The sequence below is a fragment of the Lasiodiplodia theobromae genome, assembly GCF_012971845.1.
Source record: "Lasiodiplodia theobromae strain AM2As chromosome Unknown scaffold_24, whole genome shotgun sequence".
NCBI lineage: Eukaryota > Fungi > Ascomycota > Dothideomycetes > Botryosphaeriales > Botryosphaeriaceae > Lasiodiplodia > Lasiodiplodia theobromae.
Genome location: NW_023336449.1, coordinates 488,475 through 515,810, shown reverse-complemented (window position 1 = coordinate 515,810; position 27,336 = coordinate 488,475). Strand labels below are relative to the sequence as shown.

Genomic DNA, 27,336 nt, shown 5'->3' with positions numbered 1-27,336 from the left:
ACACCAAGGCTAGGGTTCTCGAACGACCCCCGCTTGGAAGGTCCACACGTAGGCGACAATGAATACAGTCAGCGTCGAGCAGCCAATACAGGCGCGGCGGTCAGTAGCCAACCTCGGCTTGTAGGGGCGAATGATGTAACGCAGACGGCTGCAGGCGGGAGCGGCGGTAGCTTTCCATCGCTTTCGCTTGATCCGCCGTTTCTCCAGTAACAGGGTAGTGAGGACGGAATCCGCGGTTCCCTGAGAGATTATTTCCTTACAGCTCGTACTAATGACGAAGGTAGCGCAGATGGCAATATTTACAGCAGAGAGACAGAGTTAATTATTGCAGTTTTGTAGCTACGTCGGCACAGTCAATGCACACCTGTTACGCTCACGCATCGGCCGAGGGCTGGACAGCACGCGCAACTATGCTTATGTCTAATTATAGGCGCACACGAGGCATGCGGCCCGCGACTTGTCAGCGTCGATCTGCGGCTGTTTGACCTTCTACACGTGACCGTCAGCGAAAGCTTGGGCGGAGGGTAACACGGCGAAGCTTGATCGGCGGCCCCGACGTCAGACAAAGCTGGCTGCATCTCACACGTAACCAAGCAGCGGGCAGGAGACGTCACACGAGGCTAAGCCAGGCGCACGCTCGATTGTAGTTGGTGTAGCAAGTGCGGAGGGCCGGTAGGAGGCGTCCAAGGTGCAAGCCACAGGGTACGAGCAGCTGCCTCAGGTTAGCGATCAACAGCCGAAGCCTGCCGTAGGTGGGACAACCGGCAGCCCGGAGCCTGGTTTTGCTCGGCCGATCTCGCGACAAGATGGCTCAACCTGCACATCGCTGCAGCAACTCGGGAGCGACCCGAATGACGACCTCGCCCGGGCCGCCTCGAGCCCTCGACTCATCGCAACAGCTCGGGCAGCACAGATGCACGCATGCCAACATGGCTGCTCTGCCATGCGCAGGCTGATGCTGAGCGGCGATGGCCATGCAGAGGCGTTGCTGCTGTGCCCGCTGATCTGAGTCTTACCTGCAGGGTTGTGGCTGCGGTCTGCCCCTAGTCCACCAACATCAGATTCCCCCGCGCCGGAGTCCGAAACGCTAACCACCAATATGCATGTTGTGACTCTCGGACTTCCGCCTGAGTGGCTTGACTCGAGAACGTCTCCATATATGCATGTACGCGTTGCCTTCGTCCCCTCCGAGCTGCTCTTAATAATTATTTTCCCCAAAATTCCCAATCAAGCCTGCCCGCTTCCCTTTCTGCCCTCTGCCTTCTTTTCCTTTTGCGCTCTGATCCCTCACTTCTCCCAAACCCCGCGGCTCCTACGCCGTGTGTCCCCTTCCTTGAGCGTCCACCATGTCATCGCAAGGAGGCCAAGGTCAGGTGAGTGAAGCCGTATGCGCTGCAGAGGGACATACTGACATTTTCTTTTGTAGGCGGGGGCACAACAGCGCCCCCCGCCGGGACCGCCGTATCCACCGCAGACATGGTCCCTCGGTGGCAGGCTGGAAGAATCGGTTGATATTCCCGTTACCGCCGTCTTCCTTGCGCTCTACATCGTTGGTGCAATTGGCCACATGGCCCTTTTCAAGAAGAATCAGAAACAGGGCCACAAGTTTCTGTTGACTTTGCTGATTTTCGGTCAGTATTGCAACAAGATAGGAGAGGTTGTTTTTTAACTTTTTTTCCCCAGGTTTTTGCATGTGCAGAGTTGTAACCTGCATCCTGCGCATCGCGTCCGCCACCAGGCCCACGAATATCCAATTGGCAATTGCAGCCCAGATCTTCGTCGCAGCCGGAGTCCTGCTAATCTACATCATCAACTTGATTTTCACGCAACGCATGATCCGTGCCCAACACCCTCGGCTGGGCTGGTCATTCCGTTTCGGCATGTTCTTCAAGCTGACGTACGTGGTGACGGCGCTTACGCTGATCATGGTCATCACTGTCACTGTACAGTCGTTCTACACGCTTAGCATCAACACAAGGCGTATCGACCGGGACATCCAGCTCTACTGCTCGACATTCTTCGCATACGTCTCGTTCCTCCCAATTCCCTTGACTTTGCTCGGGCTCATCCTCCCGCGCAAAAAGCGCCTCGAGAAGTTCGGAATTGGAAGGTGGCGTAGCAAGATTATCGTGCTCCTTCTCGCCACGTTCATCTTGTGCCTGGGCGCGGCGTTCCGGTGCGCCACGGCGTACCTGGATCCGGTGCCAATGACGCAGCCACTCCCGTCGTATTATTCCAAAGCATGCTTCTACATCTTCAACTTTGCGCTTGAGATACTTGTTATCTACCTGTATCTCGCCTTCCGCGTCGACAGGCGCTTCCACATTCCAAATGGTGCGAAGGGCCCTGGACAATATGCGCGCGGCCCGTACGCCCCCAAGACCATCGACGCGAAGCGCACCAGTGTGCAGGCCAAGAAGCACGACAGTATGGCAACCCTGGGCAAGGCGTCCACACTCGACGAGTACGACCCCAGCACACCGCGGAAGCTCAACCTCAAGACGGATTTCTCGGCGGCGGAGAAGAAGAAGATCGATCTCGAGGCGCAGTCAGCCCCACACAGTGCCATCTCAGGAACCACAGCGGCCTTGTCCAAGGATCATTTGCTCCTGCCCGAGTCTCCCAAGCCAGTGCACGTCAAGTCGGACAAGTACAGATCCAACGCCGACGTTCCGCCAGTGCCTGCGCTTCCACCCTCTGCAGCTGGAGCCATCGTGTCTTCGCCAACGCCCCCCAACGGGTCGTCAGGTGCCGCCTCGACGCGCGCTACCGAAGACAAGCTCGACAAGGTCGTCGACCTGCTCGTCACGCTCGACCGCCGTCTGTCGAACCTCGAGGAAGCGCCGCGCCGCAACGACCTGCTCGAGCGTCTGACGCAGCGCCTATCCCGTCTCGAGGATACCGACCCAGGCGCGACGCCGCGCATGCGGCCGCAGTCCTCAGCCGGTACCACGCTCCGCGGCAGCGTCGACAATGCAGGCGTCAACATGGGCTTCGGCAACATCGACGGCCATGAGAACGTGGCGCTCGGCCTGCTCGACCGCCTCGACCGCCGTCTGGCGCGCCTCGAGGAGCAAGAGGCCCGCATGAACCGCGCGAGCTCGGGCTTCGACGGCCTCATGATGCTGGACCGCCGCCTCAGCCGTATGGAATCGCGCATCACCAGCCCTGACCCCGGATTCGTCAACAGCCCCCCGCCCTTCATGCGCAACAATTCCCACCCCGCCGCCGACTACGAGACTCTGTTGGCTCTGGGCGGCGTCAGCAACATAAACGCTCCCCTCGCGCCTCCGACAGAGACCCGCTTCGACCGCTGGAACTACGGAGGAGGCGCACCCGGCAGCAACAACAGCCCCCGCCTTCGCGGAGGCGCCGGTAGCCCTCAACACCGCTTCTCGCAATCGCCCTCGCGCTTCGCCGCCCCGACCGCCGCTCGCGCCAGCGGACCCCTGGCCGAGACCTGGCCGCTCGACGAGGCCGAAGAGCACCGCCAGCAGCAGCAACGGTCTTCTCCGCAGAACCACCCGACCCAGCTCCGCCCCGGCTACGCCCGCGCCCCGGCCTCGACCGACTCGATGGGCACCGTCACGCTGAACGCCCAGGACGACTATGATGACGACGAGCTGCCGTTCCCGCCGACGGTGCAGGTGGCCGACGTGGGCAGGGCGTACACGCCCGACGACAACCGCCCGCACCGCCTCAGCTTCGGACGTGGTGACATCAACAACAACGACGACAACGACGGAGAGAACAACAACATCAACAATGGCAACGGCAACAACGGCAACAACGGCAACAACTTCACCATGCTCGGCGTCGCCCGTGAGCAGCCCCTGCGGTACTCGACCAGCGTGGCCAGCGCGACCAGCCAGTACAGCCAGGCGACCGAGGTGAACCTGAGCGACGAGAGGGGCGAGCGCGAGCGGCCCCGGACGGCGTACGTCGTCGACGACGTCTCGGCCGCCGCACAGCAGCTGAGTCCGGCGTTTGACGGGTTCCCCGACGCGCAGGGGAGCAGCAGCAGCAACAGCAACGACAACAGGGATAGTAAATAGGGGCAAATGAAGCGTGGTAGTAGTAGTACGCGTAAGAGCGGGCGATGATGGTAGATTGGTGTCATTTCTTGTTACTTCTTGTTATTTCTTTTTTCTTTTGTTTTTTTACTCTTCCCCCTGTTGACGGGTTGTTAAAGGTTGATACCACTCTTTGAAAGGGTTTTTTCTTTGCAGTCTGATTCAGCGTCTTGTTTTTTTTTGTTCCTAGGTACAGTCCATACTGATAGTCTTTCACCACTATCTATTACCGTCCAGGTAAGACCGAAAGTTTTCATTGCTTCCACAGCGTCCGCGTATTGTGGCGCTTCTTCTTATTCTTCTTCTTCTTCTTCTTCTTCTTCTTCTTCTTCTTCTTTTTTTTCAAGGTTGACTGGGGAACGCACAACACGAACTCGAGCCATAGCGGAACCGGCGGCAAGGGTGGCAACAATCGTTTGGTACACCAGAACATTCTTGTAGATTTTAATTTTTATTGCTATCCACGGCAACTACGTAGATCACAATTGACCGGGACGATGACATGGGTGATGATCCTCCATCATTACCCCACGTTCCCTTGACTAAAATGTAGGTTCGAAAGATGACGAATTCCCACCTACCTGGAACAGGGTATCCGTCCGCGCTATAAATAGAGACCAACGTGTCATAAGGTTATGTCGACTGGCCCTGGTAAGACAAGAAAGTCAGCCTCATCGTGTTCCTGAGTAAGGGATCGAGTGTTTCGCGGGGAAGCGCGTGCGCGTGAAACTCTGTCGTGACTCCGGAAATAAAATCGAAGAAGGGGTGACCCTTGCTTCGAATTATTTGCCGAGCCACTGCCAAAGCCTCACTTTACTCAGACAGCCGGTTTACTCATGCCTCCCACCGGCCGCAAGCCACGCTGGCCCCAAAACGGTTCCAAGCGCAGCCCGCAGCACTAAGCCCGCAATTACGCTCCGCAAACCCATCGGGTGCGCCCCCAAGAAGGGAACGGTCGACGGCACGATTGAGCAACTCCACAACCTATCATCCCTGCAACCCAGTATAGGATCGCAGGTCCGGTGCGGGAGGGAGGACCGGCGGGGCGGCTCATTGAATGGATAGACTAGGGTTCATCTCTGCACGAGGAAGATCTGGAGGAAAGGCCCCGGGCTTGCGGGGTGCCGGTGGTACTTACATCTGACGCAATCAAGCATTGGCTGCTGACGGGCTCGGAATGTAGCGGACGCCACGCAGGTTCTAGAATTGGACGTTAGCTTGGTCCAATGAAGCAATAATTGTACGTCAATAAAGGCAAAGAATGGCTCAAGGGTCAGATATATGGTAAGCTTGGTAAAAGGTTTCCACAAGAATGTTCAGTAGCAGAACTGATAATTTAAACCGATCATCACAAGAGCTGGGGGTAACCGAGATCGAAATGACTTACAGTGCTTCCAGCAGATCGAGAGGGGTGGTGGCATCGACGGCCAGGTTGCATTGCAGGCCACGGCACACCACCCCTTCAACCTTCCCCTCTCGTCAAGAAATCAGGAAATGACTCCAATGCCACCACACGCGGACATATGGCCGAATTTGTTCGTGATAGGATCATCAGCTTATGTGAGCGCAGAGGCCGAGCCTCAAGCCAGGCCACGCGTACGTGGCGGCCAATCTTGTGCGGGATACGAGCCAGCGAAGAAGAACAGCGCAGGCTGGCCTTGTGTGGCTACATGCCGAGCCTAAGGCAGGCTTGTCAGTGACGCGCTCTCAAGCCTCGATAGCGTTGCAAAATGAAGATTTGAGATATGTAGTCAGATGGTAGTGCATGTTTGTTCATGGCCCATAGGATGGTCGCCGGAACTAGTTGTGATAGGATTTCTTCCTGTGAAGGTGGCGTGCGCATCGAGGGGGCAGATGACTTACAGCAAGGCGTTGCAGAGCGAGTGGTCGCGGAGGCGGACTGGAGATGAAGAAGAGAGAAGGTCGCGTTCGCTGTGGGAAGAATTTCGCGGCGCGGAGCGCCAAGCCTCCGGCCTGCGGGTCTCCCGAAGCGGCGCCCGACCGCCGACCAACTTCAGACGTCAGCACCACAATTGCCACGGCGACGGCGCAGGAGGAGGGACTGTGCGGTCGCAGTAAATGCGCCGTTCACGACAACCTGGTTGAGGAAAATGACCCTCTTTGAATTATAAACGGCTAATTTTGACATTTCCAAGAGCTAACCGCATGCTCAGCACTGCGCAAGTCGGCAAGTCGGCGTCTTGGCAGCAGCATCGAGACGCAAAACTACCCACCGTGCGTCACAGCTTCACGAGAATCTACGCCCAACACCTCAAGCGGTCCCAATGGCTGATAGACGTCGCACGAACGCCCCGGCCGGCGGCACCTATGCCCCGGTCTTTGCATCCACCCTGCCCGACTATGAAGACTCCGCGCCAACTCGGCCATCACGCACGAGGAGCCCCGACGAGCTGCGCAAAATATGTATGCTCTCAATTCGCCTGCACAACCCAAAAGATACCCTGCCATTGACACATTTGCCTCTTACCTTCTAGTCCTGAAGACCGGCCTCACCCCTTCCGCCTCCGGCTCCGCCTATCTCGAACTCACGCCCGCGACTACCACATCCGCTACCACCACCATCGCCGCCAAGCCCACGAAAGCCAGTCTCGCCTTCCAGACCGGCAGCCTGAAGCTGTCATGCGTGGTGCAAGGGCCTAAGCCGCTGCCGCGCTCCTCGCCCTTCACGCCCTACCTCAACCTGACGACGACGCTCAAGTTCGCGCCGTTCGCGGCGCGGCAGCGCCGGGGCTACGTGCGCGACGCGGGCGAGCGCGACCTGGGCCAGCACCTGGAGGCGGCCCTGCGCGGCATCGTCATCGGCGAGCGCTGGCCCAAGAGCGGCGTCGACGTCATCATCACCGTGCTCGAGGGCGAGGAGGACGGCTGGGCCGGCGACGAGCTGGGCCTGGACGGCGGTGCTGGCAAGGGCAGCGTCGGCATGGGCTGGGGCATGATGAACGTGCTGGCCGGCTGCATAACGGTGGCGAGCGCCGCCATCGCGGATGCGGGCATCGACTGCGTCGACATGGTTGCCGGTGGAGTTGCGGCATTGGTGAGGAACGCAGAGGGCAAGGAAGAGCTGGTCTTGGACCCGAGCCCGCCTGAACACAAGGATCTGGTAGCCGCTTGCGTTGTGGGATACCTGCCTGGAAGGGATGAGATAACGGAGCTGTGGATGAAGGGAGATGCGGGAGACCGCGCTGAGGATCTTGTGGAGAGGTCCGTTCAGGCTGCTCTGGCATCGAGATTGGTCCTGGAAGAAGCTGTCAAAGAGTCGGCGGCTCTCAAATTCCCTCAATTCGCCGACCAGCTGCTGAAGGCCGGAAACAATGATGTTGAGATGGCTGGCTGAGAAGTGGGAAGCCGTCTTACGGGCTTCTCTCAGGTTTACGGGTATAATGGCATAGCGTTTGGCGTTTTGGGCGGTCAAAAAAAGGGAAGCTTTTGGGGAAAGATAGTAGATGGAAGGATATCGGAAACCCTTGATGGCAGTACTGCAATGAAACACGGGGCTGCCCAAAGAACACCTCAGCCCTACAAAACTAAAGATGATGACAATGGCGCTTCCCTGAGAACGAATTGCAAAATTCAATTGGATAGCTCACGCAGTCGGAAATGCTTATAATATTTGTACAATCTATACGGGCGTCCAGTCTATGGTCTTGAGGTTTTCATCTGAAATTATCTCCGCCATTCGCTCTCATCCTCACTTCCCACCTCCGGCACTGTCGCCAACTCCACCGCGTCATCATCATCAGCCTCCTCCTCGGCCCTCTCCGGATTGTCCAAGAATCCTACCCTCTCCTCCTCACTCCCTGACCCGACCACTAACCCTTCTGCGCCAGCAGCAGCAGCCGTTCCCTTGAGCGTCTTCTCCTCCCTTTTCCCGATGATGACGCTGCCGGCGATCATCATGGCGGCGCCCAACCACCACAGGCCGGGCAGGGACTCACCGAAGATGAGGGCGCCGAGGATGGCCGTCGTCATGAAGTTTGACGTGGTGTTGATGATGCTGACGCGCACGGTCGAGAAGGCGAGGGTGAGGGCGCGGGTGAAGAGGCCCCACATGATGGCATCGAAGAGCAGGTTCAGCAGGAAGAAGAAGCCGCGGAAGGAGAACTCGAAGACCTTGTTGTCCGGCGAGAGGTTGAACAAGGAGAGGAGCGCATGCGACCAGCTCGTCGTGAGCGACGTCGTCGTGCTGTTTGCGACGCGAGAGAGTATCAGTGGCTCTGCTATAGTGCTGCTAGCTGAGATTAGGGGGAGCGCACAGCTTGGCGAACATGCCGTTGAAGGCGGCACAAGCACCGCTTCCAATGGCCAGGGCGAGCCATGCGCTGCTCGGCTTGGGAGCAGTGGCCGCCATTGTCGCGTCGGGTTGAGCTGTGGAGAGCGGGAAATCCGGGGACGTGGGAGACGCGTCGGGGGCGGTCTTCGGTCAAAGATCTTCCGTCCGCCAGCTTTAGCCAACGGATAAATTCGACCCCTAGTCGTAAATCACGTCTCACGAGACTATGGCACTGCATTCAACACACGAAAGCCAAGTGGAAGTGGGGCAACGATGCTAGAGCTCTGCGGAGAGCGTGCCTCCGGTCAGCTAAGGTGGGGCTCGCAAGCAGCTCGTTCTCCAAGCGATGTACGAATCAGCAGACGAAGCCATGTACAAAGAGCTCTCGTTCCTCCTGCTGATGAGGAGAGAGGAATGCAAAGAGTGGAGAGAGCTTGTTTATACGAAGCTTCATCGCCGTACATAAGAGACCGATTGGGAGCCTATCCAGTGCTCGTAGGAATCAATCACTGCGTCTCCTGGCCAAGATGAAGTTTCGCGATGGTAAGTCTAAATTTCAGCCTGTTCAAGTAGTCCTTTTTCTGCAATACGCATTGATTCAGCCATGGCTTCGCCAGGGCCGTCAAATCGAGATTAATGGCTTCCGGAGTCTAAAGCAGACGTCCCCAGCGACAAATCCTAACATCATCCAGGAATGTGGCTCGTTGCAGCCGACAAGCACGTCCAATATGCTGAAGACATCTACACAATCACTCCCCGCGACAACAAAGCGCTCGACCTCCTTTGCCCTACCCGGCACATCCGCTCCCGTGGCGACACTCTGAATTTGAGCACCATAAACATCGAGATTGAGGCTCAGTTCGACGGTGTGATCTCCATAGAAGCTACTCATTTCTCCGGGGCACAGAGGAGGGGACCGAACTTCGATCTGTATCCCGATGGACGACCGGAGCTTGGAAATAGTAAGCCAATATCGTGCGAGGAAACTTGCAGTAACTCACAAGCGTACAGCAAACATCAGCAAAGGGGATAAAGGCACTACCCTCGCAGCTGGTTCATTGTCTGCCACCGTCGGACCGGATCCTCAGGCTTTCGACATCCGCTTCCACGCCACCGATGGCTCGAAAGAGCTCACACAGCTGCTGAACCGTAGTGTCGGCCTTGCATACAGCCCAGCAACGGGTTCCCCGAAGCAAGTGGAGGACATGCGTAACCTCCAACACTACATGTTTACGCAGCACGAACTCGGCGTGGGCGAGTCCATCCACGGCCTGGGAGAGCGGTTCGGGGCATGGAACAAGGTGGGCCAGGCGATCGACTTGTGGAATGAAGACGGCGGCACGTCCAGTGACCAGGCATACAAGAACATCTCCTTCTATCTAAGCTCCAAGGGCTACGGTGTCTTCATCGACACGCCGGACAAGGTGTCCCTCGAGATTGGCAGCGAGCGCTGCTGTCGTCTCCAGACATCGGTCGAGGGCCAGCGATTGAAGTGGTACATCATCTACGGGCCTTCGGGACCCAAGGAGGTGCTAACCAAGTATTCGATCCTGACCGGAAAGCCGGGCAAGCTGCCTGCTTGGAGTTTTGGCTTGTGGCTCTCGACATCCTTCACGACCGACTATGACGAGAAGACGGTTACGCACTTCCTCGAGGAAATGCGCTCGCGTGAGGTGCCCGTCGAAACATTCCACTTCGACTGCTTCTGGCTGAGGGCTTTCCACTGGTGCGACTTCGTGTTCTCGTCGGAGCATTTTCCGGATCCGGCCGGTCAGATCAGGCGGATGAAAGAGAGCAAGCTGGCTAACAAGGTGTGCGTCTGGATCAATCCATACCTGGGCCAGGCATCGCCCGTGTTCCAGTACGCAGCTGAGCGGGGCTACCTCCTCAAGCGGAAAAATGGAGACGTGTGGCAGTGGGATCTATGGCAAACAGGCATGGGCATCGTCGACATTACGAACCCCGAAGCGCGCGACTGGTACGTGGGTTGTCTGAAGCAGCTGTTCGATCTGGGTATCGACACCATCAAAACGGACTTTGGCGAACGCATCCCCGCCACGGACGTCGAGTGGCACGACAAGACGGTTGATCCAGGCCGGATGCACAACTACTACGCTTTCTGGTACAACAAGATGGTGTATGAGGCGCTGCAGGAGCGCTTCGGAAAGGACCAGGCTGTTCTGTTCGCGCGTGCAGCCACTGCTGGGACGCAACGCTTCCCGTTGGTAAGCTAACGCCTTTTGTGCATCTGCTGCTTCCTCGTAATCAGCTAATTAAATCTCCACAGTGCTGGGGCGGCGACTGCGAGTCGACGCCTGCGGCCCTTGCCGAATCGGTCCGCGGCGGGCTGTCTATCGGACTGTCAGGCTTCAGCTTCTGGTCCTGCGACATCGGTGGCTTCGAGGGCAACCCGCCGCCGTGGATTTACAAGCGGTGGGTAGCGTTCGGGCTGCTGTGCTCGCATAGCCGTCTGCACGGGTCAAACTCATACCGCGTGCCCTGGCTCATCGATGGCGGAGCAGTGGGAGAAGGCAGCGCAACGAGCGTGCTGCGCACCTTTGTGCGTCTCAAGCGCCGGCTGATGCCGTACCTGTACGCGCAAGGCGAGGTCAGCCGTCGCAACGGCTGGCCGCTGTCGCTGCGCGCCATGTGCCTCGAGTTCCCGGAGGACCCGACCAGTTGGTTTCTTGACAGACAGTTCATGGTCGGTGACAGCGTGCTGGCAGCTCCCGTCTTTACCGAGGAGGGCGAAGTCGAGTTCTACCTGCCAGCGGGCAAGTGGACGTCATGGTGGGACGGCAGCGTGGTCGAAGGCCCCGGCTGGCGCCGCGAGAAACACGGGTTTGAGACGCTTCCGCTATACGTACGCGAGGGTGCGGTGCTGGTGCTGGGACAGGAGCAGGAGGGCGTCAAGGGGGAGGGCTTCGCGTACGACTGGCTGGCCCGTGGCGCAGAGGTGTGCCTGTACCACACTAAGGGAGGCGAATCGGCACAGGTCGTCGACTCCAAGGGCGAGACGATAGCGACGCTGACCGTGGCGGAGGACGGAGCGAGCGTCGTCAACGACGGCCTGCAGAAACTCGGGGCGGAGGTCAAGGTTCGACGCGTGTAACTGGGCTCGGTTATCGTCTATTCAGCTCTGACATAGCATGCAAGGGCTATTGGAGAAATTCATACAATCAGGCTGCTGACAGATGCAGTATGGCGCGGGCTGGAGTGAGTGGCTGACATGTCGTTGCGCAAACGCCTCTTTGACGGACAATGTGGAAAGGGAGGGTGAGAAGATCAAAGGAAAAAGCCGCAGGCTCTGCTCGGAAATTTGGGGAGTGTGGGGTTCGCGCCTTCTTCGTGCGACGCACATCACGTAACCCACTTCGCCGCTTCGGGAAGGTTGTCTGAGCGCCCGGCTTATACAGGGCGTCAGAAGGATGACACAACCACCCGCTAACGCTGATCGGCCGCGTACCTGACCCGACGGCGCCGCTTAGCACGGTAACATGCGTTGTACTCGACTACCGTCTGTCGTACCACGCTGTTGGAGGCGTGTTGCTCCCCAGCTCTCACTCGTGGCCTCGTAGCATCCAACAACGTCTGCTCTCATGATGCCGTCCTTCACCCAGACTTGGGTGTTTGAGCCAGCGTCCCGACGCGAGCCTGTGTGAGCCTCAGAAGGATATATAAAGAAGGCCACCATCCATTCTTCCTTCACCACCACCACCAGACAGCTCCCTCCGGTCTACTCTCGCTACTTTCACTTCCCCACCAACCAACCCCCAACCACCAGCCAAAATGCACGCCGCCGGCCTCTTCGCTGCCCTGATCATGGGCGCGTCGTCCGCCACTGCCTTTGCCTTGGGCCCGAGGAGTCCCGCTGCAGTCACTACCGTGAGGCTCTGGAACGGTGAGAACAGGCAAAATGGCAACGACGACAACGGTGTCCCCCTGCAGCCTCAGTTCTACGATGTCACTCTCAGCGATGGAAACGGCGCCTGCTGTAAGTAACTGACAGTTGAAATGAAGGCTTCGCTGATATCAGGGGACCCGTAGTCAACCTCGGGGGCCTGACCATTGACAACAAGACTACCTCCATCAGCGTTCCCGCTAGGTGGTCTTGCACGCTCTACGAGTGAGTATCTAACAAAATTTCCCAATGTACATCCAGCTGACTTCATGGAGCACCGCCGGCTGCACCGGCCCCTCCAGCGGCTCCATTGTCTCGCCGGGTGTTGACGACCTCGCCAACCTCAACTTCGACAACAAGGCCAGCTCCATTAGCTGCAAGCTGGCCTGACTCTCTTCGCAGCCGCCGTCGCCCTCGTCTACGTCTTCGTCGTCGTCTTCGTCAACCCTTCCTCCATCGACCACCTCCACGGGCACTTCTTCTTCAACGACTGGCTCCTCCACTGGTACTTCTTCCTCAACTACTGGCTCCTCCACTGGTACTTCTTCCTCAACAACTGGCTCCTCTACTTCTGGAACGTCCACGGGGACTTCCACCGAAACTGGCACTTCCACCAGCACGGGCACCTCGACCGGTACTGTAACCACCACCGGCACGTCCACGTCAACAGGCACCTCGACGTCCACTGCAACCTCGACGTCTACCGGAACCTCGACGTCCACCGACATTTCGACGTCCACCGGGACTTCCACGTCCACCGGAACCTCCACATCTACGGGAACTTCCACGTCTACCACGTCGAGTGGCACTGAGACCTCGACGGGCACCTCAACTTCGACAGGAACATCCACGAGTACCGGTACCTCAACCTCGACGGGAACTTCTTCTACTACCGGTACCTCGACCTCGACGGGAACTTCCACTACTACCGGCACCTCAACTTCTACCGGGACCGCCACTTCGACCGGAACCACGACTTTGACCAGCACCTCAACCTCCACCAATACAAGTACCACTCCCTCTACTTCCCCTTCTACGACTTTGACGACGATAACGACGATGACGACATCATCAAGCTCGACGAGGATCAGCGATCCAGTATCCACGTCGACTTGCATCGCGGGCAACGGTGGCTACGATCTCGCCTGTTGAATCTGATCCCATTCCTTCACCCGACCATTCTCAAGGAACTGGGTAAAGAACCATCAGGCCTAAGCAACAGTGTGTGTGTGTGTGTGCGTGCAGGTACACTAGGCTGTCACATTGGTTTTTTTCAATTCTCTCTCTTTGCCCCTTTTCCAATTCTTTCCTCATCTTTCTCTTGCACATAACTTGTTTTCTCCTCTCTCGCAAAAGAGACCATGAGGGAGCCTGTCTACCAAATAGCGATTCTGCGTGGGTCTGGAGGAAAACTCGAAAGCATGTGTGTACACTCCTTTTCTTCGAGTGAGAAAAGAGCAGGAAAGGGGGTTTATTTTTGTGACTTCGTCTTTTTTTCCTTTTGGTCTCTTGGGTAGGAACGATTCAAGAAACGAGCATTGCGGGAAGTAAAAGGGTAGGAAAATCAAAAACTTTCACTCCCAACTAAATTTTCGAAGATGAGCAAAAGCGAATATTGATATGTGAATTACCAGGGCTTGGGAGCCTAATGAAACAGAGAAACACAGCCTTAGAACACTGTAATGCATAGGAGGTAAGTTTTTTTTTTTTTTCAGACGGCTGAGACTCTCATCTCAATATTCAAGACTGTACGAGCTAGTTAAGTCAATCAATATTTGGGCTTTGGCAATTTCGCCATCCGGCCTGAAATTAGTGAACGAAAGTTCCACCGTTAAAGCTCCAAAGGTACTGAGTGTTTTCATGCCGTATGTTCTCCAAGAGCACCAAAACCTCTTCATTTGACAATTTTGGCTCGCCGTCTTTTCTGTGATTGCTACACCCTACATATAAATTTCCTTAGCATATTAAGTATGGTAACTCAAGGTCTAAACAGTGAGCTCCAATGCAATACTAATAATGCGAAGCTGTTAGGGAGTTACTAGTAGACTAATAGCTCTCAGAATTCATTATTGATATACGCCGTCACAATGGAACTCCATACATCTGTGAAATGTTTTTCATGATATTGTCATATCTTTAGTGAAATTGGAGTAGGGCTATGTAGCATCCTTGAGTCCATCCAGGGCTCATTCCGTGTCCTCACACCGGTCTGCAGAAGAATTGCCACACTCAAACCATTTCACCAGTTATTCCACTTACTCACGTGGATAGTCGAAGTCCTCATTGGAGCCTCCGGTAAAAATTTTGGGATGAACATCTACGTCCGAATATTTGCTTCGGCTGCCCAGCTGGAAGGATGCAATTGCCAATGTGCTTGTTGAAAAGATTATGGAGCGTATATTGTTGGTATGTTATCTTGGGTCTAAAGCATGTACCACGTCCATGAAGAATATGAGATCCTGTAGCGTTCAAAGTCGATATCACCCGGGGTTCTATGTAGCCAGTAGCCACCATCCTAAGCAACAAAGAAAATATTGGAATACTTACTTGCTTACGCACCACGTCAGAAATCCTCAATGCGCACACCAACGTTCCTCGAATCCGCGAGCGCCACGAGGTCGGAACCGATAACCACGTCCATCAATCCTAGACCGACGCCCTTGTAGATCACGTTCCCCCTTGCCAGCCAATCTTTGAGGCCCAAATCATCATCGTCTAGACCGCCGCTGCTTGCCTTGCCGGGGCACTTGTCATCGTCCGCAATCTGAATGCCGGACTGGTCGTTAAGGCTGTTATTGCTGGACGACGCGGGTCTATTGCGCCGCCGGGCCTCGGCGTCACGCCTAAGCATGACGAGCTCGCCGAGCTCGACGACTTGGTCGCTCTCGAGGCCGGCCTGGATGATCTCGCCGGCCTCGCGCATGCACGACTCGACGCTGTCGACGATTATGGCACCCCCTTGCTTGGCATGCTTGTGGAAGTGACGGCCGTGTTGCGGAGCCACGGCCTGACGGATGATATCTGGGTGGATTTCAACCATGTTGGGTTTGTACTGGGAACAAACGGACATGAATTAGTTGACAAAACTACAACATGGATGCCTTTGCGGAGTAAGGAAGGACGAGAGACTTACGCTGCCAATAGCTGCGATGTATCTACCCTTCCTCCGGCCTTCTGGGTTTGTGAGATAGCTGGCAGGGAAGAGCGGTTCCAGCGACGGGGTAGTCATGAATATGGCCGATGACGAGCGCACCGTCGATTTCAGCAAACGATCATACTCGGTATGGCCGGGGGTGATCAGCTTGATATCTGGGCGATCTACCCTGTGGTCCTTGTTGTTCGCCGGGTCAAATAGCTGCGTCATCAGGTTCTTTGCCGTTTCATAGCTCCGGTTGATGATGTTGAGGTGGTGGATTTCGCCGGGTCGCAACAACAGCGCAAGTCGAATATGCCAGTACGCCTGCTTCCCTGCGCCGAAGACAGTCAGGTCATGCACGTTGTTACGCTTCTTGAAAAGCATGGTCGAGGCCAAGGCAGTGCGGAAGGCAGTCAACTCCTCAGCGTTGATCATGCCGCGCGGGAAGCCATGCGTGTCAAGAAGTGTCATGGAGCCGCGCGGTTGCGAGAGGTTCACAGGCTTGCCTGAAGCTGTTGGCGCAACTTCAGCGGGCTTGCTTGCTGACGGATCTGGCAATGTTACTATCTTTACGCCGAGGCCATCGTTACTGCTGGCGGGCATGAACAAGGTTGTAGAGCCATCCTTCCTTTGGAGATGTGTTCGCTGGGGCTGGTACGTCGCGCAGCAGCCGCTCTCGGTTTCCGTGGCAGTTGAGTAATAGTGGAGGGCGTCTCCAAGCGATTGCTGGAGATCGAGGATATCTTGTCGATCGAGAGAGTGCAGTAACGACTTGACGTCGTGGTCGGTTAGCACTGTGAGAGGCATTGTAGGCCTTGCAAGTGCAGCTTAGAAGGCGTTGAGGATTGGGCGTAACCGTGGCGGGGGGAAATGACGCAGCCCGCGGGGCCATGACAACTTCGGCGCGCGTCGGCGAGTCGGCGGAGCGGAGGTCCGATAGTGGCTCGGGAAAAAGTCGCACGATGGGCAATTCACGTTGCACATTAACCAGGGTCAAGAGTCATGTACTGGACCAGTGAGTGCTTCCTTGTCATTTGCGAAGAAATTGTTACTCGCATTTCCGTCGGATTTCCACCAACGCCCGCTAAACTGAGGAAGACACGCCTGAGTCCCGTTTATCCATCCATTTTGGTATCGTGAATATAAGAGTTGAAACTTTTTAGGCCATTTAGATCTTGATGGCGTTCTCAAGAGCCTTGCGCTTCTTCTCCTGCTTGGCGTTGGCCTTGGCACCCATGATACCACCACCCCAGTGGCGGCGGCTCTCCTCGTGCTTGTCGGTGTAACCCTCCTTGATGGCGGAGACGAGCTTGGAGAACTCGGACTTGTCCTCAGCGCGGACCTCGGTGAGAGCGAGGACGGCAGCGGTCTGCAACGCGTTAGCTGGAGAACGGAAAAACGAGCGCACGCGGGACTACGAACCTTCTTGTGGACGACAGTGCCGAGGCGGGCCTTGCCCTTGATGATGGCGTACGGGACACCCATCTTGCGGCAGAGAGCGGGAAGGAAGATGACCAGCTCGATGGGGTCAACGTCGTTGGGGATGAGGACAAGGGAAGCCTTCTTGTTCTCGATCAGGCCAACAACGTGGTTGAGACCGTACTTGACGGCGTAGGGCTTCTTGGAGACATCCTCCTTCTTCTTGCCCTCAGCGATGGCGGTAGCCTCCTTGGTGAGACGCTCCTTCTTCTCGGCCTTGGTCTCCGGGCGGTACTTGTTGAGGAGCTTCAGGGCCTGAGCAGCGGTGTTGCGGTCAAGGACGTGCTGGAACTGGGAGATCGCCGGGGGAACCTTCAGGCGAAGGTTGAGGATCTTCTTCTGGCGCTGAAGGCGGACATACTCGGGCCACTTCACCATGCGCGACAAGTTGCGCTTGGGCTGGATGTCCTGACCGATGCCATAGTTGCGGGGGCGCTTCTCGAGGAGAGGGTTCTGTGATACAGATTAGCGCTCGGTATTCATCCAAAGAAAATTGGAGGTCAGCTTACCTTGGCCTGCTTCTTGGAGCCAGCCTTGCCCGACGAGAAGGGCGCAGGGGCGGTCTTCTTTCCCGACTTAGGAGGCTATCATTGAGAAAAGAATCAGCCATGGATTCTTTGATCTCTAAAGAGCGCATGGAGGCATTTCTGCACGCCATGGCTCAAGCCATAACATCGCTAACATCTGCCAGACAGTGCTGGTGATGCGCGGAATTTTGCTGCGACTTGCGCCTCATTCACCAGAGCAGTGACTGAGGACAGAGGTCTTGCAGACTGCAGTGCTTCGAGCACTCATTCCGGGTTGCTTACCATTGTGTTGTCGTAGGGCGGTCGTTGGACTTTGTCGACGTCGTGGTTGAGGAGAAAAGACGAGTCGCAGCTGCGAAGAAGTTCGTGGGTTTTTTTGGATGTGCGTCGCCTAAGCACCCTTCCTGGGACTAGCGTCGCGTGTAGCTTCCTCCTGTGCACAGACCACATGGCGCGTTCATCGGCCATTCTTGGTACCCTAGCATGTACGAGCAACATATTTCACGTTGCAGCCTTGCGCGCTCTATGAGTCCCAAAGATTTGCTTCAGCCTACCTTTGGCTGGCTTTTACAAAACCATCTCCTCTACCTTCGGACGCATTCTCCTATCCGCTAGACGGTTGGCATTTAGTCCTGGCCATGCCCACCTTGACAGCAGCAGAGGGTTACTCGTGAGTAACTCGTTTTTGGAGTAGTAAGCACTGGTCCCAAGCCTTCCCCAAAATCGGAACTAAGCCTTACTCGGCACGCAAAGCACCAGCAGCGCAAGCCATTGTAACCAAGCACAGGCAGTTGAATCGTCCATTCCTAGCAGCTTTAGACGATACTATACATCATCGAAATGTTAAGGGGAAGGAAAACCATTTGGCACAATAGAGAGCTGCCGGTCTCGGCTGATACGCGCCATGAACGCCTCGCCACCGCTTCATGCGCGAAAAAAGCTTCATTTGCAGCATTCACTCCTGAAGGAACAACTTCCTCCCGGAATCGCCTTCCAAAATGCCAAAGCCAATCGAACGGATCCCATGTCAACGCCAAAAGAAGTCTTGTAGAGAAAGTGCCGGCAAAAGCTCTTGAATAATACGAGATGTAGAGAAAGGCTCAATACCTAGTGGAAATCCCGAATGAGACTGGCCAGGTCTATTGTCGAGAATGAGGCATGCAGTCGTGGAAGAATCATACGGTCATAAGGAGAGCCGCAAGCAAAGAACTGGACGGGAAACGTGGGCGAGTCTAGGGGACTCGTCAGGTTGACTATCCGAGCTCTCACACGGCAACACGCTCGTGGGCCTTTTTGTCGAAAAGACCTTGAGCCGTTGATATCCGAGAAAGCGTGTTTCGCAGCCCAACGACGGAGAGACGAGGGTTGCTGACCCAAGTGGTGGGGGGGTGCCGTATGTTCTCCATTCATTTCTCGTATGCAACGGAACTGGTGTAGAAGGATGTCTTATCACCCAGTTTATCGTGCCGGTCACTGTCAGCGTCATTGCCGGCTTCCGGGTCGTGATCGCTTCATCTTCTCCTTGCAGTCGTCGCAGTACCATTTCGCTAACAACACATGTCAACCTTCCGATCTATCCACATACCTCACACACAGGAAGACATACCTTTCTTGTTTGGTTCCTTGGTAATGCCTACGCAGGCGTAATGGAACCACTGTCTCAAGCAATCGGGATTGTCGCAACCGATCATTTCGCCGTAACTGACACCATTGCAGTAACAGAAGCGCTCCTGGTCACCGTCTTCGTCATCGTCTGCGATCTCTTCCTCAATGTCCGGACCGGAAAGATCACCGGCCAAGCTGCTGCCATCATCGACGTTGTTCGCCTGCTGCTGGAGCGCCGACGCGCCCTTCTTGTGCGACCGTTTCTGCGATTGCGTCGACGCAATTGGCACGTTGGATTCGGAAGACGCGTGGCTGCTGCCGTTATTCCGCGTGCTGCGGCTTCGAGCCATGGGCACATCTGCGGGGAAGCTACCCACGACAGGTGTAGCAGTCTTCGATGTGCGCCCAGCACGGGTAACTACTGTCTGCACAGGCGTCCCAGAACCATCCTGTGCATCTGTATCCTCACGTTTCATGTTATGTTCCGCGATGGCGCCATTTGCTGAAGTCGAAGGTTCAGCTGTCAGGCGCGTGCTGGACGGGCCTACAGCCGGCGAAGCATGCGCACCAGCCTGCTCAGCTTCCAACGGATTCGCCGTACCGTTGACGGCGCGGTTCGACGCCGATGACGGTGGCCGATTTCGAGCGGGATCTTGGGTGTTCGAATGGGTAGAATTCGTGGCAGAGTTTTGACGGGCGCGAGAAGACTGCGGGCGCTGCGCATTCGGTCCTGTTTGGTGGAAAGATCCAATCACTGGTGATGAAGGAGCTTGAGGGGACTGGGCCCCGAGTGCTTGTGTTCTGCTTCAGATTTTAACATGTTGTGCAGGGACTGGATCAACCGGGACAGATTCATACCTCTTCTTGATGGCCGTGGGAGCTGGAGCTGCGCGGGACCTCTTCTTACCACCCTCTGCTACTGGCGTTTCTCTTGGACTTGCGCGGCCCGGTTGGGCGTTCTGCATGGCTCCACTTAATGATCGTTCCATTGCAGGCGCAGCTGCCACGCCCTTTTCGGTCTTGCGTCTCTTATTCGTCTGGCCTGGCCCATTGCTAATACCCAACCCATAGAGCCTAGCATCGGGCGGGCCGACGGGCTCGGCGACCTTCTTGCCACGGTTTGTGGGCGGCTTCTTCACCGGTCTGCTGTCTTCGAACTCGGAGTCGACGTAATGGTTGCGATTCCTCTGCTTCGCGAGCAACGCCTCACGTCTGGCTTCGCTCCTGGAAGCAGCGATATCTACTTCGTGGACCGCTGCTGCCGCAGCTGCAAGGTTGTTGGCAGCGGCGACTTCGCGACGCGAGCGTTCGTTGGTGGCTTTCTTCTTCTCATCGCCGTCCTTGTACGCCCAATGGGAGAAGCTACCATACCGCGCCTCGAAGGTAAGCTCCTCGTCAATGTGCTGGAACGAGCTCTCCATGCGACCTAATTGCTTATCCATCGTCTGGTTGGCGCTGGAAAGCACCGCGTTCTTCTCGTCGAGCATTGCGCACATTTGCGATAAGCCATAGCGATAGCGGAGGAACAGCTCACGACGGGCTAAAATGGAAGCCTCGTCCATGAGTTTGCCATTGTTCGCGTTTTCGAGCAGATCGTTGCCTTGCTGCTGATTGGTAGGCGTCTGGTTTTGAGTGACCGAGTCGGCAACGCTTCCATTGGCAGTGTTATGTCCTGTTGCATTCGCGGTGTTGAGCGCTGCGAGCTGCGCCTCCCGACGCGTCGGGGCATGCAGTTGCGAAACTTGTTCCGCCAGCCTCTGCAGCTCGTCATCTGGCTGGTGTGTCTTCGCTTCGACTTCCTTCAGCATGGAGAAATGCTTCATAATCTCCTTTGGCAGCGCGGTTATAGTGTCTGTGAAATGTGTGATGGCTGGAAAGAAGCCAGGCGCAGCGGTGTTCGTCGAGGCATTGTCGGCGCCTCCCATGGGGCCCCGAGGAGCGAAAGGTCGGGCATAGTAGTTGGCCGGTCGGGTCGCAGTGGTGCGCTGCTGTCGAGCTGACTGGCGACGGCCGGGGCCGGAGGAAGAGCCAGCGGGCTCTCGAATCGTGGACGCCTTCATGGTGGGCGTCGAGTGGTGGCTTCACCCTCAGTGAGGATGATCGGACGCGGCGCGACGGAAGGCAAGTGTGTGGGGCCAGACGAAGCGAGTCGCTGAGCTACGAGCAGAGTTTCATAGCGCGCGAAGCCGAGCGTTCGAGAGGGCGGCGGCGCGAAGACGAGGGGACAAGTGAAAAAGGCGCGCAGAGGAAGGAGGACGCTGCTCGCCGGTACACGACCGAGGCGGACGAGTTGCCGGGCACACGCTCGCCGAACCGCTGAAAGTGGCCTCCACCGCCAATCCTGCGCTTATCGATAAGCGCGGCAGAAAAGGAAAGGCACATGACGACATTGTCGGCTCTCCCATAGATAATCGTCGCCGCTTCGTCTCTGTGTAGCCGCCCCGTTCTCGACCTTGAAACTTTGGCCGCCGTCAATCATCCAGCGTTAGTCGGCCAACACGCGATTCCGTTCGTGAGATTACAACCCCTATCCCCGTGCTGAACCCTGGCCTTCCGACCAGGTGGGCTGAAGTCTGGTAGCGGTTGACTGATTGTTCCACGGATCATTGACTTTTGCGTATGTTATGACTGCAAAGGGCCCAGCCGCAGGTGGCACAGCGGCATTGCAGCAAGCGTAAATTGCGGCGTGGTGCGCGGGGCGTCAAACGGAGTGATACGTGTTGTTTGCATTGGAAGAAACAGCTGGCCTCCAGGAACAGGGAAGGCTCTCGGGAAATTTCCCTTGCGAAGGAGCGTAGAAAGAGCATGGATTTCGACCCCGCGGCTGGCCTTCTTCTGCAGCCGACGGCCGGTGGATGACTCATGTGGAGTCGGGGAAGGAAACCCGGGACAGCCCTGAAGCTGCACTTGAGCGCGTGTTGATTGGTCTCCGCAGTTGACCTTTGTATCGGATCGCAGAAGCGCCAATGGCCGCCGGCAGTCCTCGACGTAACGGCCCGGTGGCGGGCAGCTGAGATACGGCTCCTGTCTCACGTCGCCGAGATAATCTCGGAACTTAAGTCGCAAGCATTCCAGCCATGGAGCCCCACAAATAGCTAGCGCATCTTCTTCTCAGCATTCACCATCGCGGGTCTTCCACATCAGGAAAGCACGCATTCTTCGTCACTCTGTTTCTGCACCTCTATTCGGAGCTTCTGCTACCTTGTCAGCCTCGTTCTTCTTCTCTTGGCCACAACAGAGCAATGGCTTCAGGCAACGATACACTATCACAGCGCGGTGCTGTGTACGCGACTCCGCCGAACCCCATGGGCAATTATAGGGAGCTCCCTTATGATACCTACGACCCCGAGACCAACCCTACTGGCTTCATCAATATCGGCACCTCTGACAATGTTGTACCTCCAACTCATCGACATAGATTCTAGGACTTTTACTAATATCAATCTGCATTGCAGCATGCTATGTCTTCTGAAGTGTCTGCTCACTTGGACACCAACCCCGTAGGCTGACTCTCAAAGATGTTTTTGATCGCACGCTAACCTAAGGCCAGCTCAAACTACGCCCATCCGAATTTATGTATGGCGAGGGCCCTGCTGGATCTTTGCGCTTGCGAAAGGCTATGGCTCAGTATATGAATAAGTAGGTGCTTTCAATCCGCGTCTAGATTGTTTAATTATTTTATTTTTATTGTGCCGGTATTACCTATTCTGATATACCCAGATACTTTAAACCATACAAGGCTGTGAATCAAGATGATCTCTACTTCGCCAACGGTTGCGGCTCTGTCTGCGAAGCTTTGGGCTATACCATCTTCGATGAACATGATGCTCTGCTCATCTCGCAACCCAGTTATGTTGGATTCCCTCACGATTTTGGCGCCAAATCCAAGTAAGTGCTATGACTTTCCAAATCAACTGCTAAACACATCTCTTTGACATCTGCTCTCAAGGGTCAACCTCTACCACGTTCCATTTCATGGAACCGACCAATTTTCGCCATCTTGCATCGACAAGTTCGAAGCCGCTCTCAACTCTGCTACCACATCCAGCATCAGAGTCCGCGCTGTGATGCTCTGCAACCCACATAATCCCTCGGGGCGCTGCTATCCCATCGACACCATCATCGCCCTCATGCGCTTCTGCAACAAGCATCGACTCCACCTCATCTCGGATGAGATCTATGCTACCTCGGTTTACAGCCCTGGGCCCCGCTTTGAACCGCACACTCCGTTCACCTCCGTGCTCAGCATTGACTATGCCCAGCATATTGATCCGAATTTGCTGCACGTCATGTACGGGCTGAGCAAAGACTTTGCAGCGAGCGGCATCCGAATTGGTTGTCTGCTTGTGCGAAACCGTGCTCTGATGGACGCTCTGCTCGCGGTCAGCCAGTCACACTGGCCCGGTATTGCGGACCAGATGATCGGCGTTGCAATGTTGGAGGATGGAGAGTGGCTGGAGCGTTTCAGAAAGCTGAATGCTCAGACGTTGGCTGAACGCAGTGCGCTCTTGAGGAAGAGTCTCGATGAGAAAGGAATCCCTTATGATGGGCGTGCCAATGCCGGCTTCTTTCTATGGGTGGATATGCGAAAGTGGTTGCCGAAGACTGATGAGAAGGGGCAAAGTGTGCAAGGGTGGGAGAGCGAGAGGGTGCTGGTGAGATTATTGAAGGCGAAGAAAGTAATTTTGACGGCGGGCGAGGACCAGGCGGCAGAGGAACCGGGTTTTTTCCGCGTCGTTTTTAGCCACAGGGAACAGGTGCTGGAGCAAGGCTTGCAGAGAGTGTTCAAGGTGCTTGATGAAATTTCTAGCGAGCAGGTCTGATGGTTTTGATGGTACAGGCTACTGTGTTCTCTAACAGGAACATTCATCTTAACGGTTTCGTTCTATTTTCCTGGTATTCTTAGAGGTGACTTGTTTTGGATCGCAATAGACGGGCAGCTGAAACATTATCAGGACACTTGGGCAGGCCACATGGTCAAGTGGATGCTTGTAGGTAAGGCATCGATCCTCCAGCATGTTAATGTTCGAAATGATCTATCGTAATGTTTTTTTCTGGTCTGTTCATCACAATGCAGCCGTTTGGAGCATGAAAATCGGGTAGAATAAGCAATCGATAATACAGGAGTATGTCTTGAGAATGTAGCGTTGCAAACGCGCCCAGCGTGCTGGATAGTGTTACACTGTCATTTTGATGATCATTACACTTCGGCCTTCCTGACTGCGAAGAAGTAGTTCCCGAACTTCTCACTCCTAGGCACCTCCTTCCATCCTAGTCCCGGCACGTACATGACGCCCATGATCCTCGGGCTCTCCAGCCCAGCCTGGGTTGCGAACCACCTGCTCAGCTCATCGTCGTTTATGTATTTATTCCAATCATGCGTTCCCTTCGGCACCATCCTTAAGATATCCTCCGCCGCCACAATTGTTGTCGCCCAACTTGTCCAGGTGCGCGCGATCGTCGAACCGACCAGCCATCCGCCGGGGCGCACATGGGCAATCAGCTGTTGTAGGAACTCTGTAGGCGTGGCGACGTGTTCGACAACCTCGAAGCAGGAAACGACGTCGAAACCCTCGCCGTCGAGCGGCAGCTGCTCGATAGGAATGTTCTTGTACGTCAGGCGGCCGTCCTCCATCAGCAGCGGGTCCTGCCGCTTGTGCGCCTCGGCCACGGCGAGCACCTCGGGGGTCGGATCGATGCCGAGCACGCTGGCTGTGGTGGGTTGCCGCGCCGCGCTCTCGGCGAAGATGCCGCCGCCGCAGCCGACGTCGAGGTAGCGCAGGCGAGAGGGCGGTGGGGAGGACTGCGAGGCCAGACAGCGCTGGATGAAGGGGTGGCGCATTTGGTTCATGAGGTGTAGCAGCCGCGACGGGCCGTGGGGGTCCCACCAGCTGGAGGCGAGTGCATTGAAGTGCGATACTTCAGTCGGATCAACAGAGCCATGGCCATTATTCGGGACGGAGGTGGTAGAGAAGAAGCGGGAGCTCGTGGATGCCGCGGAAGGGCGATGTGTCGCGGAAAGAGAGCTCTGCCTGAAGCTCCAGAGCTTTGTCCGTACCAGTCTAGGATGAGCTGTAGAGGCGGTTTCTAGGGTGCGCAGAGCGCTGGCGGCTCTTCTTGAAGCCATGTTAGGTAGCCTATGGGCGGCTGGTGTTACTAGTACCGGTCGCATGGAATTGGCGCTACACTGTCTTCATAGTGTGGGGGATGGAGTGCAGACTCGAAAAGTCGCGGTTCTCGAAATCAGAAGATGTCACCGATCGACAAAGCCACACGCACAAGCCACACCCGCACACTAGTACCACAACAGCATGTTGGATAGACTGAATTGTGATATGTTTCGCTTTAGGCATTTTGTTCATGTGCGAACCTGTCTATTCTCTTATTTACTCTGCTGCATAATTTGCAATTAGAACACAGCGAAGTGATTGGGGACTTCCGAGTCTACTAAATGGTTCTGTGGTTAGCTGGAGCAAGAAAACAGTGTTACCAAAAAGTAATCTTGACGTCTGTCAGCTTGGATCTTAGTCGGGCGATAGTCAGAAGTCCAGTGTCGAGTCGAATGTGCGACGGTCCAAACTGCAACCGAAAAACATTACAAGCCACCAGCCATCGCAACCTACTTCAGATTCCCATGGACAAGCAATCCCTCGCAGCATATTACCTTCTGCTCTAGTCGTCTACAAGACATCACTCTATTACTCAACAATGTCTCACATGTCGGCCCGCAGCTATCCTAACACTATGGCTAAGAAGTCCACTCACCCTCTCAATATCGCGGCTGAAAAGACATCACGTTCCTGCCGAGTTATAAAGCAAACAAACCTATCGAGAAGCTTTCGCTGTAACCAATCAGCCCCTAAGCCGCGTGGAGTCTTTCCCGCTCGCCGCTACAACAATGACGACGAAAGGCGCGACCACAACCTTTCCGCTACCCAAGAAATTAAGAAAGAGGAAAACGTCCACATCTGGCCCAGGTACCCCCTAATGCCGCATGCGCGTACCAACGACCTCCGCAGGGCATTATTGGCGGCATACTCAGACGAGTCGCAATACTACCGAATGCCAAAGATTGCCGAGGAGTATCTGGCAAAACACCCTGCCTCTGGTATGGGCGATTACGAAAAGAAGAGTTTCAACGAAGCGCTCGAGATTCTGGTCTCGGCGATGGAGAGAGACAATATTTCTTGGGGATTGTGGGGCGGCTTTTTCGTCCTCCTGATTGACCACTTGCGGTCTCTCAAGATCAAGACTGAGGACGACGATCTTGTTAATAAGCAATTGAAGAAGGAACAGTAAGGCATATGAAAAGATTTCTGGAGCCCGAGCCATCCGGGTTGGAGCTTTGACGTCTTTTCTGATTTCAATTTCTTTCTTTTGTTTGAATGTGAATCTTCAATGTTCACTGTAATTAATATGGAATATCCCTGCTCCAAGGCGAAGTAATTGAGGTACTTGTATGCTTTGATTTCATATCTTGGTTTGGGGTTGGAAAGAACAATAAACTCACACTCAAGTCCCATAATATCGCCATTGAGCGAATATGTCTTGGTCCGGATATGCTGAAGTGATGCCTTCATCTTTACGACCAGCAGTATGACACGGCATCGTTGAATAAATGCTCTTGTTCGGTAATTTTTTCGTGTTGCTTCTTGAATTTATCAGGTATCAGTCCATTGACCCGGTGAGGGGTTTCCCAAACGCCTTGCAATGCCCAATATTCCGTGCGCTTTCCTCGGACATGTGTTCTTGTTTTTCAGGCCCAATGACCTGCACGTGCGGAAGATCACAGCTAGTCCTGTCCATTTTCCGCCTTCCACTTCTCCAAATACAGCTTTCCGCTCAACGGGCCTAGCTTGTCCGGGAAACGTCCCCTGCCGCTTGCCTGCTTGACGGTTTTTGTAACGAAAGGCGTGAGCTATTATAGAAATCAGCACACGCTCAATACGCTTATTGGTAGAATTGGCTTTACTTCGAAAGAGCTGAGGTCGGGGGCAACGTATGTGCGGACCTTGGACCATTGGATCTTGTAGGTGCCGTACTTGGTGTGATTTCCCATAGAGCCAGAGCCGGTACCCTTGTAGAATCCCTTTCCGGTCTGCTTCGTGGTGAGGGTGAGGCGCTTGACGCTGCGCTGCAGCGCTTGGGTAGGCTGCATGGTGACTGGTTGGAGGTGTAGGTCGGTGGATGTTGCGCGCTCAGAGTCTCGCAGCGGAAACGAGTTGGCGGCCGCGGACATCGGCGAGTCGGCGACGCGCGAGTCAGTGCCACGCCAAGATTTCGAGCGCACGGGCCGCAAGTTCTGATTTTCTGTGGCCCTGTGC

The 27,336-nt window shown here is 55.6% G+C and overlaps 12 protein-coding genes across 12 annotated transcripts; 6 read left to right on the top strand and 6 right to left on the bottom strand.

Annotated features, from left to right (window-relative positions):
• Positions 1 to 1,346: 1,346 nt before the first annotated feature.
• LTHEOB_7914 (Family c-likeg-protein-coupled receptor protein) lies at positions 1,347 to 4,055 on the top strand (the record flags this gene model as incomplete). The annotated part of the gene is made up of 3 exons (XM_035517333.1): positions 1,347 to 1,373; positions 1,427 to 1,631; positions 1,684 to 4,055. The coding sequence occupies 3 exons, from the start codon at positions 1,347 to 1,349 to the stop codon at positions 4,053 to 4,055; spliced, it is 2,604 nt and encodes an 867-aa protein (XP_035370933.1).
• Positions 4,056 to 6,358: 2,303 nt separating this feature from the next.
• On the top strand, positions 6,359 to 7,428 carry LTHEOB_7913 (3 exoribonuclease; the record flags this gene model as incomplete). Its single annotated transcript, XM_035517332.1, has 2 exons — positions 6,359 to 6,497; positions 6,569 to 7,428. The coding sequence occupies 2 exons, from the start codon at positions 6,359 to 6,361 to the stop codon at positions 7,426 to 7,428; spliced, it is 999 nt and encodes a 332-aa protein (XP_035370932.1).
• Positions 7,429 to 7,757: 329 nt separating this feature from the next.
• Positions 7,758 to 8,442, bottom strand: LTHEOB_7912 (Transcription initiation factor iia small subunit; the record flags this gene model as incomplete). The annotated part of the gene is made up of 2 exons (XM_035517331.1): positions 7,758 to 8,277; positions 8,348 to 8,442. 2 exons carry the CDS (start codon positions 8,440 to 8,442, stop codon positions 7,758 to 7,760), a joined length of 615 nt encoding a protein of 204 aa, XP_035370931.1.
• A 449-nt stretch (positions 8,443 to 8,891) lies between these two features.
• LTHEOB_7911 (Glycoside hydrolase family 31) lies at positions 8,892 to 11,476 on the top strand (the record flags this gene model as incomplete). The annotated part of the gene is made up of 4 exons (XM_035517330.1): positions 8,892 to 8,907; positions 9,057 to 9,326; positions 9,376 to 10,589; positions 10,652 to 11,476. The coding sequence occupies 4 exons, from the start codon at positions 8,892 to 8,894 to the stop codon at positions 11,474 to 11,476; spliced, it is 2,325 nt and encodes a 774-aa protein (XP_035370930.1).
• Positions 11,477 to 12,153: 677 nt separating this feature from the next.
• LTHEOB_7910 (uncharacterized protein) lies at positions 12,154 to 13,480 on the top strand (the record flags this gene model as incomplete). The annotated part of the gene is made up of 4 exons (XM_035517329.1): positions 12,154 to 12,358; positions 12,668 to 13,067; positions 13,107 to 13,394; positions 13,453 to 13,480. 4 exons carry the CDS (start codon positions 12,154 to 12,156, stop codon positions 13,478 to 13,480), a joined length of 921 nt encoding a protein of 306 aa, XP_035370929.1.
• Positions 13,481 to 14,828: 1,348 nt separating this feature from the next.
• Positions 14,829 to 16,208, bottom strand: LTHEOB_7909 (Ornithine cyclodeaminase Mu-crystallin; the record flags this gene model as incomplete). Its single annotated transcript, XM_035517327.1, has 2 exons — positions 14,829 to 15,317; positions 15,399 to 16,208. The coding sequence occupies 2 exons, from the start codon at positions 16,206 to 16,208 to the stop codon at positions 14,829 to 14,831; spliced, it is 1,299 nt and encodes a 432-aa protein (XP_035370928.1).
• A 361-nt stretch (positions 16,209 to 16,569) lies between these two features.
• Positions 16,570 to 17,692, bottom strand: LTHEOB_7908 (60s ribosomal protein l8; the record flags this gene model as incomplete). The annotated part of the gene is made up of 4 exons (XM_035517326.1): positions 16,570 to 16,770; positions 16,824 to 17,333; positions 17,390 to 17,464; positions 17,690 to 17,692. The coding sequence occupies 4 exons, from the start codon at positions 17,690 to 17,692 to the stop codon at positions 16,570 to 16,572; spliced, it is 789 nt and encodes a 262-aa protein (XP_035370927.1).
• Positions 17,693 to 18,889: 1,197 nt separating this feature from the next.
• LTHEOB_7907 (Zinc finger FYVE/PHD-type protein) lies at positions 18,890 to 21,072 on the bottom strand (the record flags this gene model as incomplete). Its single annotated transcript, XM_035517325.1, has 5 exons — positions 18,890 to 18,954; positions 19,014 to 19,062; positions 19,114 to 19,514; positions 19,581 to 19,813; positions 19,871 to 21,072. The coding sequence occupies 5 exons, from the start codon at positions 21,070 to 21,072 to the stop codon at positions 18,890 to 18,892; spliced, it is 1,950 nt and encodes a 649-aa protein (XP_035370926.1).
• Positions 21,073 to 22,254: 1,182 nt separating this feature from the next.
• LTHEOB_7906 (1-aminocyclopropane-1-carboxylate synthase) lies at positions 22,255 to 23,835 on the top strand (the record flags this gene model as incomplete). Its single annotated transcript, XM_035517324.1, has 5 exons — positions 22,255 to 22,407; positions 22,468 to 22,512; positions 22,563 to 22,651; positions 22,733 to 22,900; positions 22,962 to 23,835. 5 exons carry the CDS (start codon positions 22,255 to 22,257, stop codon positions 23,833 to 23,835), a joined length of 1,329 nt encoding a protein of 442 aa, XP_035370925.1.
• Positions 23,836 to 24,212: 377 nt separating this feature from the next.
• On the bottom strand, positions 24,213 to 24,854 carry LTHEOB_7905 (3-demethylubiquinone-9 3-o-methyltransferase; the record flags this gene model as incomplete). Its single annotated transcript, XM_035517323.1, has 1 exon — positions 24,213 to 24,854. The coding sequence occupies one exon, from the start codon at positions 24,852 to 24,854 to the stop codon at positions 24,213 to 24,215; it is 642 nt and encodes a 213-aa protein (XP_035370924.1).
• A 1,145-nt stretch (positions 24,855 to 25,999) lies between these two features.
• On the top strand, positions 26,000 to 26,311 carry LTHEOB_7904 (uncharacterized protein; the record flags this gene model as incomplete). Its single annotated transcript, XM_035517322.1, has 1 exon — positions 26,000 to 26,311. The coding sequence occupies one exon, from the start codon at positions 26,000 to 26,002 to the stop codon at positions 26,309 to 26,311; it is 312 nt and encodes a 103-aa protein (XP_035370923.1).
• Positions 26,312 to 26,804: 493 nt separating this feature from the next.
• Positions 26,805 to 27,170, bottom strand: LTHEOB_7903 (Ribosomal protein L27/L41 mitochondrial; the record flags this gene model as incomplete). Its single annotated transcript, XM_035517321.1, has 2 exons — positions 26,805 to 26,930; positions 26,985 to 27,170. The coding sequence occupies 2 exons, from the start codon at positions 27,168 to 27,170 to the stop codon at positions 26,805 to 26,807; spliced, it is 312 nt and encodes a 103-aa protein (XP_035370922.1).
• Between the last annotated feature and the right edge of the window lie 166 nt (positions 27,171 to 27,336).